The sequence below is a fragment of the Camellia sinensis genome, chromosome 14 (genome assembly GCF_055761805.1).
Source record: "Camellia sinensis isolate YWXY chromosome 14, ASM5576180v1, whole genome shotgun sequence".
Classification (NCBI taxonomy): Eukaryota; Viridiplantae; Streptophyta; class Magnoliopsida; order Ericales; family Theaceae; genus Camellia; species Camellia sinensis.
In genome coordinates, this window is record NC_138974.1 from 13,008,379 (window position 1) to 13,020,417 (window position 12,039).

The following is a 12,039-nucleotide window of genomic DNA, read 5'->3' on the forward strand; positions in this document are numbered from 1 at the left end:
TCTATGGTGTGCACGTTTTTTTGTTGTGTTTGGATCATGAATTTAGACAGAAATTTAAAAAACAAAAGCAAATGGGAAAATAAAATAGCTTTTATTTCATTTATGTTGGCTTTACTTCGTGAATTTGGTTAAAGACTTGAAAAGGGAATGAGAAAAGTTAAAGAGAATGTGACGTGAATGAAATTTAAGTGTTTTTCTCTCTCTTCTCTTTTTCTTTTTCTTTTCAAATCTCTATTTAAATTTATGATTTGAAAATAGTTTAAAGTGAAAATTATGAACTATTGTGATTATATTAAGAATATCATAATTATATTATGAATGATGTGACGTAAATGTCTGACTTCTTGGGTATTTGTTATGAAATATTGTGTTTTATTACATAAGTTACGTTTATGTATGTTTTTTAATGTTGCATTTAGATAATGAATTTGGATAAAGATATGAAAAAGAAAATACAATGTGAATGAAATATAAATATAAATTATTTTTAATTTTTAATTTTTAATTTTTTTCTTTCTTATTTTTTTTAATATAAATAAAGTTGAATTTTGCTTCAACGTAATGATTAACATGGTAAATATATGAAAAATGGTTGAGACCTCTAAAAGGGAAGCTCTAAATGAGTATTAAATTGTTTTTTTTCTCTTTATGTTTTGTCGTTTACCTCTTTTTTTATATTTTTATATATTTTTGGTGTAGTGCCAGCTCACTAGAATTGTTTTTAGAGCAGTTCTATTAGAGCTCTCTATCAAAACTGTAAATATATAAGACTAAAGATGTTATTCTTTTCTCAACAATTTTTAATTTTTTTTTTTTTTTTTTTTAGGGGTTGGGTGGAGGTGGGGGATGACATCATTAAATATTTCTATTTTGTATTTTTTTTACAATCATTTAAAATCTTTTATTTTTGGTTGCCTTTGGAAAGAAAAAAATTGCTGCTGATTGTTTGGGCAATAGCTCTCCATCAATGGTGCAATACGTTTTTTTTTCGTTGTGGATGGGTGGGAAAAGAAAAAAAATAAAATATGCTACTTTAGTTTAGTTGGTGGTGGTGTACTTGACCAATTATTATTATTGTTTTTTATTTTATTTGTACACTAAAAAGACATGTTACATAAAACTATTTTGTAAGTCACCCACTGCTGTCATTTTTAAGTAAACAATAGAAGTTCTAAATAAATAAATAAACAAAAGAATAAATAAATTATATAAGTAGTTTTTGTACTTTTGATTCTTATATTTTATTTTGATCTCTATAATTTTAATTGACTCAATTTTATTTTGAATTTATGATTTTATCTTAATTTAATTAAACTGTTTACAATTGTTAACATTTTTTTAAACGAAAAATTCATACATGAGTCGCGTGTGTCATATTTTTAGAATAAAATTACAAATTGTATGAACTCAATGAAGCAATCTCAATCAACTCATAAATAATTTCTTATAAAAAATCTCACTGACTTTGTTAATTAGATTAAATTGATATAAAATTTAAAATTAATAAATAAAATTAAATCAATTAAAATATAAAAACTAAAATAATATAACGTAAACACTATTAATATAATTTGCTGCAAATAAAATAAAGGGGCTTCAACATGAATATTTGACAATAGAGAGTAACATCTTACCAACTCACTCAACAAATAATAGTCAATTATAATGACACCTTATTGCTTGGAAAAATATCTTACCACCTCTTGGCCACCAACCTCATTGACATTGACATTTATCTAATAATTTAATAAACACTTGGAAAAAAAAAAGAAGAAAAAAACAAATACTTTTGTCCTGCTTTTTCACCATATAGTTTGTGCATAATTCATGGATTCATCACTAGGGGGTGTTTTGGGTTGGTGGAAATAAATAATTGTTTTTTTACTTTTTCACAAATGTATTTAGGAAGTGTTGATAAGCAGCTTTTCTTCCTTTTTTTTTTCGCTTTTTTAAACATTATTATAATATGATGTCATATCCTTTGTTAAAATTGTAAAATTTCTATTTTACCCTCATGCATATTTTTGAAAATTATTATAATATGATATTTCGATAATTTCAAAATCTGGCTTATATCTATCATCTCAAATGACTTTTCGCTAGAAAAAGTTGATTTATATCCATCTTCCCAAAATGTCCCTAAATAAAAAAAAAAAATTTGAGATATAAAAAAAACAAAATCTAATTTGGCCTATATTAATGCGACAATGCTACGTAACTCAAATTTTGTGGCTCAAATGGCCAAAACGACGTCGTTTTGAGTATAGAACAACATAAAAATGGCCAAAACGACGTCGTTTTGGCCATTTGAGCCACTTTTGAGCCACAAAATTTGAGCTACGAGACATTTTCCATATTGATGTGATATGATAGGGTCTGTTTTTTATTTGTCATACACTCAATGACATAAAACTCAATTCTTTTGCCAAATCATTATGAGTGGATTTATAAATTTAAAATTATGGGGTTCGAGCGTTTCTCATAAATAAATTATCAAATTTAATTCAAAACAAAAGTTTTTTTTTTTTTTTAAGGAAGTAAAATACATATGTACCTTGCTTGCTGGATCCCCTTTTCTAATAATCTTGTTAGTTTTCGTCTTTACTCATTCAATTAGCACCACATAGAATCTCATAGTTCCAATAAGAATTTACAGGTCTAAGAGGGTAATTTGTATAGATAAATTGGGCCAAGCCAGGTAGGATCCTCTTTGGAGATTGGGTTGCACAATGGGCCGAGATAAGAGCTTAGATAGGACGGTCTTGGGTTGAGCCTGTAATAGGCCGGTCAATGATGGGTTGTTAAGGCTTGGAACTAGCTATCCATGTATGATCCATAGACAGGCCCAGGTACTAGATTGACTATCTAGGGGAAGAAAGTCGAGCTAGCTGTAGCTCAGTGAAGTACCATTAGGCAGACAAGGTATGCACAGTTCGGCCAGAGGCAGAACGGAGTAAAAGTAACTCGGTTAGTTATCGATAGTCGAGTAGAGTGTTGCCATCTCACTTGGCTAGCAGTGAGGAGGAGTGTTCTACAGATAAGCATTATTCTTTAGGAATGTGACTCGTAGGAGGACTCTGCGAAGGAGAGATAGAGTCTTAATAGGATTGTGCCATGTAGAATATGCCAGAACCTATTTCCAGATATTGCAATTCTTACTTTTGAATTCTCAGAATGTTTTGTCTTTTGTCAAAACTGACTCAGGCATCGGAGGGTTTCCGGCACACACTCGCCGGCTAGCTCACGTTTGTGTTTTCAAGTGATTGAACGACGACGTTTGGAGGAGCGAAAACTTAATCAACAAAATTATACGAAAAATATTATTTCGCGCTCGTACAAGGTCAATAACAACCGAGTAAATTAAAGCAAGTCCATTTTGAAGTTGTTTAAAATAAGCTTAATTCAGTAGAATAGATATAATACACATGTAAATTGAACTCCAAACCAAACTTCAAACCCCATAACAATAAAATTTACTTGGGCGTTTATAGTTATATTAATTGGCCTTGGAATATAAATTTACATTTTGAGAATTGTAAATTCCTTTTATTTTGATATAAAATAATTTTTATGAAAAAAATTTAAAAAAAATAATTTTTTATAAAATAATATTTTCTTGTGTTTGATTGTGTCCTTAAAACATGTTGATATTGGTGATTGTAGTGAGAATGATGGTTGTCTTGGTAAGACTCTAGTTTTAGTTTGTATTATTTAATTCAAATGTTTTTTTTTTTTTTCAGTTTGAGAAGTGAAAAATGTTTTCTCTTCAAATCAACTCATTTTCCATTCACTATATATATATATATATATATTTATTTTTACTTTCATTTCCCTTCATATCAAACACTAAAACTGGAGCAATAATTTGTTCCTTAATTCTCATATGACTCATTCCAAAATTAATAGATCTTGTATTTTCATGTGCTATTATTCGGTACAACTTATGAGGAATGCTTATGATTCTTTTATATTTTGAGAGTTTATGTCAAATATTTATACAATTTATGCTTATAATATACTAGTGTATGCCCGTGCCTAAAGGCACGGTGTAAATAATATTGAGATTAAAATGTAGTTGTAATTTGTACATATCATATTAAAATTTGTAGAGTCTGTAGCACCTGATAAAAGTTCAAGTCAGCACTTCTCCCATTAGTTTGTGGCTAATACCTAATACATTGATGAGTGTCATAGTACCCCGAATCACAAATATCTTATTGAAATAATATAATACACAGAATATAAATACCATAACCTCGCAAATAGTAGTCTTTAGAAATTGTTTACAAATTAAGATACGGAAATCAAATATTTTGAAATAATTTCCCAATCAAGATACGGAAAGCATTGAAAAACTAAATGCATCATATCATGAAGAAGAAATCAACTCCATGGCATAGCATCCCAACAATAAATGGTAAAAAAAATAATTCCTGTAACTCATCTGGTTTGTCAAATTAATGTGAAAACCATCAATTACATCAACTATAGAATACAAATTGTTGCTTTACAAAATAGTCAAATTAAAAAGATTTTAAAGTCATCTAATAGCCATCAAGTATTGCTAGTATCAATACTTGAAAGAAAATGTATAGTAAGAAGAGTAAATTAAATAAGAAAAATTATAAATAGGTGATAACTTCACAAAATATTTAAAAACTCATTGATTTGTAATTTTCTCAAAGAAGATAAGTAAAGAGAGCCCATATAACAGTTTGGTGCAAATCTCCATCATCCTATGAAAATAAAAGAGAACATAATTTTATACAAAAAGGGGGAAAAAAAAGTGTATACAAAGTAGTGACAACTGACATGTCCAAAGTAGTGACAACTTACATGTCCAAAGTAATAAATCAATTGTAAAAGATCAAGTCAGCACTCTTAAATCAAACTTAGTTATACTGGAAATGCAAAAATATAGGGGAATAAAAGGCTTCACAAAAATATTTGAAATGCAACAAAGTCCACATAGGTGGAAAGCTTTACAAAAAGTGGGTCATAGCTATCGTCTGCTTTACAAAATGTATATACTTTACAAAAATATGTGTTTGATAATGTCTTCAAATTTGTTCTTTCCCACAATTCTTATGAACGCCTCATCAATTTCCGAAAGGTCTTCATAACAAAACTTCAGGGTAAACAATATTTGTAGTGGAATCTGGCTCATCATTAGGGAGGAGGATACTTACACGATCGAAAGATATGCATCTGGATAATGCCACGTATAGTTGCCTATGACTAAAAACAAGTGTACGCAAATCAACCCCAACAAATTTCACAGATTGTCCTTGAGATTTGTTAATGGTCAAAGCGTATGCCAATCGAACTGGAAATTGACGTCTTGTCATTCGTAAAGGCATTTCTGCAGAAGACGGAGTCAATGATATCCTTGGTATAAATGCCAAATTGCCAAACTTCTCTCCAGTTAAGATTCAAGCTTCAATTATGCGAGTGTCGCACCTTGATACCATTAATGATCAATTTCATCATCTTCAACCATCTTATCTGCAGCAAGATACGTATATGTATTCCCTGGAAAAATATTCAACGCAACAATATTGATAGCACTGACATCATCATTTCGTGCAGAAAGAATTGTACGTTCCGTTAAGAATGATGGGGTTGATGTATCTGCCACATCCAATTGTGGATAAACTGCTGAGAGTAATTCCTTTAGATCCTGGCATTTGTGTATTGTTGATGGAATTTTAATGGTTTCTTGTGGATTGGTTCCAACCTAATAAATAAAATAAAATAAATTTTAAAAAAATGGTGTAATCAAAGTATCCTCAAATGGTATAATCAAAGTTCGAATGAGTATTATCTCTGTCAAGAATTTTGCAACAATAGCATTTCCAAGGTTTGCATGATTCAAGCGCATATTCAAATCTAAAGATAAAACATGTAGATCCTTCCACAAAAAAGAGTGTCTCAATGATGCATTCACAATTTGCTCACGAACTCCTTTGGTTATAACTGGTAAGATTTGTCGAAAGTCTCCACCAAGAACAACAGTGATATCCCCAAATGGCTTTTCACAATCACAAATATCTCGAAGTGTGCGATCAACCGCCTCAACACAATATCTATGTTGCATAGGAACTTCATCCCAAATTATGAGTTTTGTTTCTCTAAACAATTCAGCCTGTAATGATTGCTTGCTAAATCCACAAACTGAATTTTTCAAGACATCCAATGGAATGGAAAATATTGAATGTGCAGTGCGACCTCCTACTAATAGTAATGATGCAATTCTAGATGAAGCCACGGTAACAACAATATGGCCAAGGCTGCGACATTTTAATGCAATTGTATTGTACAAAAATGTTTTCCCCGTTCCGGCACCGCCATTCAAAAAGAAAATAGTCCCTTTACTTTCAAAGACTGAAGAAGTGATTGTGTTATAAGCAGTTCGTTGTCCATTATTGAGGCGATCAATAGTAATTTGCACATCTGTCTGTTGTGCCTCATTATGTAGTTGTTGATGTTCGAATATCAATCGGTTACCAACTGTTGCACTCCAATTTGCTGTAGGTTGTGGCATGGGCGGGAAGTCAATTAAACTCTTTCCTGATTCTTGAAGCATTTGATTCAAAAGATACAAACCATAATCTTCAATTTGAGCCTCAGTTGGGTTAGAAATGGCAAACAATGTGCGAAGCTTATGTGCAAGATCATCACAGATATGCATTGAAAATTGATTCTATAACGCATGTGGTTGTAGTGGAAAACATTGGGTCAGAATAATGCAAAACAATCTCCTCAATTGATATCCGATTTTCATAACTGCAGCCTCTTTCAGGCACTGTATCCATTCTTTATCATCTTCTAAGAGTCCTCTTGCAACACATACTGATTTAAATGTCTCATGCAAAACATTGTTAATTGTACGTAAACATTGAAACGATCTTGGCCCTTTGACAACAGTTAACAACAAACGCAGATAAAATCTTTCACCACAGTTAGGGCTAGCAAAGTACATTCTACCAATTGCATATCCATGTTCTCTTGGTTTCCATCTATGTTCTGACTTGAGCCAAACAAAATGTTGCAGAAATTCTTGGTAAGTGAATTGGCATTCATTTTCATTGGAAGCACAATAATCAAAAAAGCCAGTAAGAGTCGATTTTTGTTATGCAGCTCTAGAAAGAATCATTTCCAATGAGTAATTAGGATTGAAAAGAACACGATGTATTCCAGGTAGATGAAGTACCAAGCGAACAACTGTTGGCATCTCTGCATGCAAATGATGATTGAATATTCGCCAAGCAGCTTCTGGTGGTCCAATATACCTCGCATCAAGATATTGTTGGATCTCATTAATCAATCCCAAAACCATTGTTGTGGGATCATAACCCTTGTAAATATACTTATGTATATACTTAACACATCTCACTCCAGCACAAACTTCTACATTTATATGACAGTTGAACCGTTTAAAAAGATATGCATTGTATGGTACCATATCCCTGTTATCAACTTCTTGTCCTCTCACAGCATATACTTTACCACTATTGCGACGACGATAGATTGGATATCCATCTTGGTGCATAGTTGTTGATTCTTCAAAGGCTTGACGGTATTTCTTAGTACATCTACCATTTTCCATACATGGTGCTTGGGGATTTTGAGCACCACATGGTCCATGTACCATGCAACACTTGACAGTTTCAAAAAGTGTAGGATCATCTTTTGGATCTGAAAATTCTGCACAAACTAATTTGTCTACTTTAGCACATGCTCAAATTTTGTCTGGACCTTTAAGAAAGAGAAGCGCATGCATATGTGGTAGGCCTCGTTTTTGGAATTCAATATTAAAAACATGTGCAACTTTATTACCGAACACTTTGTTTGTCTCTATCTTCTTCATCAAACACTTTCTTTTTAGCTCAAAAACACGGGCAATCAAATCTGGACGATCAATAGCTTTTTGGTGTGGTAATAATGCTGAAGTAATTTCTGGCCAATTGGGATTTGCAGTCATAGTGAGAAAAATATCTGGGCGCTGGTTGTATCGCGTGATAGCCATTGAATCTTGAAAGATTTCAAACATATGTCTAGGACTACCAGTAAATAAAGATGGCAAAATAAACCTTTGACCAATTTGATTAGGTCGCAAGTCATCTGGATCAATATCGTTTAAATCTTTGTAAAGTTCAGCCCGGATTTTTTTTTTTATTAAGCTTGTAGTGCGTCAACCGATTTTGCTCAGTTGCAGCCCAAGCATCTACCAAAAACTCTTGGAATAGTTTTCCACCTTTCAAAATTGTTGAATACTCTGTAGGTCGCTCAAACAAACGATAACTATAAAAATCCATTTGAGTAAATCGATCAGTTGAAGGCCGATCATGTTTAACGTCCCACAATTTTAACTCAGGTTCCCATCCGAGCTCACCATATAGGAATAATAGAACATAATGCAATGGCAAATATGCTGGGTGGCATTCATTAATTTGCATCAGTTTATTATTTCCCTGTAGATGTAAAACAGCATCTCTCATTCCAGTAACCTCGGTTCCATCACCTGGTATTACAATTACAATCTCATCAGCAGTTGGTAGGTTATACCGTCGTTGGTCTGTTGCTGAACTGTAGTGAAGATGAGCAGGTAGATTTTGTCCAGTAAAGGCTAATTGATTCAAAATTGCATGAGCCTGGCGAAATTTGTCTACAAATGCATTAACTTGCAACAAACTATCTTGAATAGTTTTGAGAACATCCCTTCGTAAGTGAGAATTTCTACGATTTCGAACTTCTAAAGCTGAATCAGGATCATAAATGTACAACTGAGCATAAGTCGCATCCTAACCTGGCTGTGGTAGAAGTGATCCTGTTCGATGTCGCAATTCCCCATGGATAATAAATGGTTTAGGGTCGCTTCCCCTTAGTACTCTTGGATCCAATGTAGCACCAAGACTTGTAAAAGCATTGGCTGTATTGTATACTCGAGTATAACGTCGAAACGATCTTACTTGATCATCATCCCCATCATATAATGCTTGAAGCGGTGGAGAGGGTGTCATAAGCAGAGGTAGCCTAGTCTTTCCTTTTGAACAGCAAGTTCCAAATAGGCGACGCTTTCGAGATGATTGTGCTAATTTTTCGTCCATCCAATGTAAGGCTGAACAGTAAGGACATAACACATCCATCTTGCTGAGAGAATGATGACATGAATTCATGTGTGATTCAGTATTAATCGCAGTACTTATAGTCATATCTTCTAATTCATCATCTGTACATAGATCCTCTTGAAAAAATGTGACTGTAGAATTAGACCTACAAATATTTGTTGTGTATAAATTAAAATTTATACACATGTAAAAGTAAGAGTATTATTTAAAGAATTAAACATGTTTTACCAATTCCGAGCTAAGGATGTACTTTCCATAGAGAACGAACATGTGAATGCATGTGTAACCATTGTTCGTTTTTGTGCCAACAAAGTATCCGCAAGTGTCTTTGTACCCTGTTCTAGGCAAGCATGACTGCGACGACTCGGTGTTAATGAAGGAAAGTCTTTAACATATGCTCCTAATCTCTCTCGTTCTTGTCGCAAGCGTTGTCCCGATTGATATGCAGAGCATGCATTTTCATTTCTTTCACGTTCTCGCCGTGCACGTTGAGCTAATACAGCTCTTGATATAACATAACCATTGGGTCCCTAAAATATGAATATTAAATCATTGGATGCTTAAAATGCAAATATTATCAAGTACCATTTTCCACTGTCCAAAGAAAATACCAAGAATTTAGAGAAAATGTATTATACTCTTGCACATGACTACCCATAGTTTTATAATAATAATAATAATAATAATAATAATAAATTGTGTGGTTTTGTTACACTAATGAACAAATGTTCAACCAACTTATGAGAATAATAAACGTTCGACCAGCAGATTGTGTGGTTTTGTAACAGTGATGAACAAATGTTCAATCAGCAGATGAGCTTCATAAAGTATCCCCATTTTCTTTGTAGGGCCCATGCACTTACAGGAGACACTATATATTCCTTTCTTACTATATATTCCTTTATAAAGTATTCCCTATATATTTCTTTCTTCCTAAGAATATACAGGAGACACTAAAAAATGTGCATAGTTTCAAAAATAAAATACAATTACGGCTAAATAAAATACAATATATGAAGATATAAAAATAAAAACTAAAAAAACTCTACAAAAGTCAATAACAACCATACTGCTAAACATGCATTTTCCTTTCGCTTGCCCTTGCAATCAGTCACCTTTGTCATTTATAATCTATATATTAAATTGTGTGGTTTTGTTATACAAACAAACAAATGTTTAGCCAACTTATGAACTTCATAAAGTATCCCCATATACATAGCTGGAAAAAAAAAAAATTGTTACCCATTTTCTCCCTCCTCTCTTTATCTCTTTATCTCAAAATTTTTGCCCACTTACATTGAAAAGTGGTGCAAATTTACACATATATACAGGAGACACTTAAAAAAGTGCACAGTTTAAAAGATAAAAATGCAATTATGGTTTAAAATAAATAATTGGACATGCATTTTCAAAAACACTCTACAATTATGGCTTAGAATAAACAATTGTTTATTGCTTAAAATAAACAATTGTTTATTGCTTAAAATAAACAATTCGATATACAATTATGGCTTAAAATACAAACATACGAAAACTAACAATTTAAAAAAAGAAAAACACTTTACAAAAACCATCAAGAACTATACCGCTGGACATGCATTTTCCTTTCCCTTATCCTTGGAAGCATAAGACACATTTTCTTTTCCTTTCGACATTGCCTTTGCATTTTCCTTTTCCATTGCCTTTAAAAAATAACCAAAGTCTAAGAAATAACCAAAGTATAAGAAATAAAAATAAAATAAAAAAAATGATAAGAAAGTGATTTTTGGGCTGACATTAGAAATACGAACGACATTGAAATCATGCTCATCACGAATCACTACACTGACATTTCTTTGTTGAAGAAACTGAACCTATACATACAAAAACAAATAAGTAGCTGATATGTACACAAAATGAAATTTTATAAGACGATGAGTAAAGGGAACGAATATTACAGTTTGTTGTAAGTCTCCATCTAGCTGTAAAAAATGAGGATTTTTTTTTTTTATAATCAGAACCTATAGTACAAAAGTTTTTTTTTAAATCTATGTACCAGTTTTTTAAAAAAAGACAACTTACATTATCCATAATGTTAGAGGTTGTTCCAGCTTAGTATTGCCAAAACCTGTAATACAAAAGTTGACTTCAGTAAATACATATTAATCCAGTAATACATAATACAATAGTTAACCTATAAAGATTTTGGAATACATAACTTATGTAAATACAAAAGCTATTTCAATTCACCAAGTGAAACCAAACGAAGCAATCAATAGATACTTAAAGGCTTAAGCTTTGTTGAATTTAATTGAACTAAAAGAAGTTTAAATAGAACTGTAAAATTTATAAAGTTAATTCATATGACAAACTAATAAAAAATCATCAATCATTTTGAAATCCACAGTTAATTCATATGATAAAATATCTCATTCAAGGAATTAATAAAAAATCATAATGGAAAAAAAAATCACACATATGACAAACTAATAACCCAACAATCATTTTCCGCCACCAAAATGAGTTGTGTTTCCAAGAATGTATTTATTGAAATTAACAAATAACAAAAGATTTGCAATAAATCCACAGTTTGAAAATAATAATTTAACTCCAAACATTTTCAGGTGTTGGTAACACAATGAATCTTACTATTTTTCTTACAAATTAATAAATATTAAAATTGTCCAAGATGCCACATCATCCCAACTTGGCAAAGGGTGCAAATGAGTAGAAACATGTGTAGTAGTAAAGTCAACAAATATATATTGTTGCACCTGAAGTGGACAAACTCAATCTCACAATTTCAGAAGCTATGAAATTATCCTTTGTAATTTAATAAAGTCAAACTCAGCCACCCCAATCTCACAATTTCAGAAGCCATGAAATTATCCTCTATTTTTTTCAATAATCAAACACCTAGAAAATCCAA

The 12,039-nt window shown here is 31.8% G+C and overlaps 2 protein-coding genes across 2 annotated transcripts; both read right to left on the bottom strand.

Annotated features, from left to right (window-relative positions):
* Window positions 1–5,470: 5,470 nt before the first annotated feature.
* On the bottom strand, window positions 5,471–6,586 carry LOC145806804 (uncharacterized). The gene is made up of 2 exons (XM_082904620.1): window positions 5,846–6,586; window positions 5,471–5,737 (listed from the first exon to the last, which is right to left on the bottom strand). Exons 1-2 carry the CDS (start codon window positions 6,584–6,586, stop codon window positions 5,471–5,473), a joined length of 1,008 nt encoding a protein of 335 aa, XP_082760746.1.
* A 546-nt stretch (window positions 6,587–7,132) lies between these two features.
* On the bottom strand, window positions 7,133–11,201 carry LOC114314599 (uncharacterized). Its single transcript, XM_028261074.2, has 9 exons — window positions 11,193–11,201; window positions 10,907–10,984; window positions 10,718–10,813; window positions 9,717–9,725; window positions 9,360–9,661; window positions 8,810–9,276; window positions 8,200–8,761; window positions 7,840–8,063; window positions 7,133–7,707 (listed from the first exon to the last, which is right to left on the bottom strand). Exons 1-9 carry the CDS (start codon window positions 11,199–11,201, stop codon window positions 7,133–7,135), a joined length of 2,322 nt encoding a protein of 773 aa, XP_028116875.2.
* Window positions 11,202–12,039: the final 838 nt, after the last annotated feature.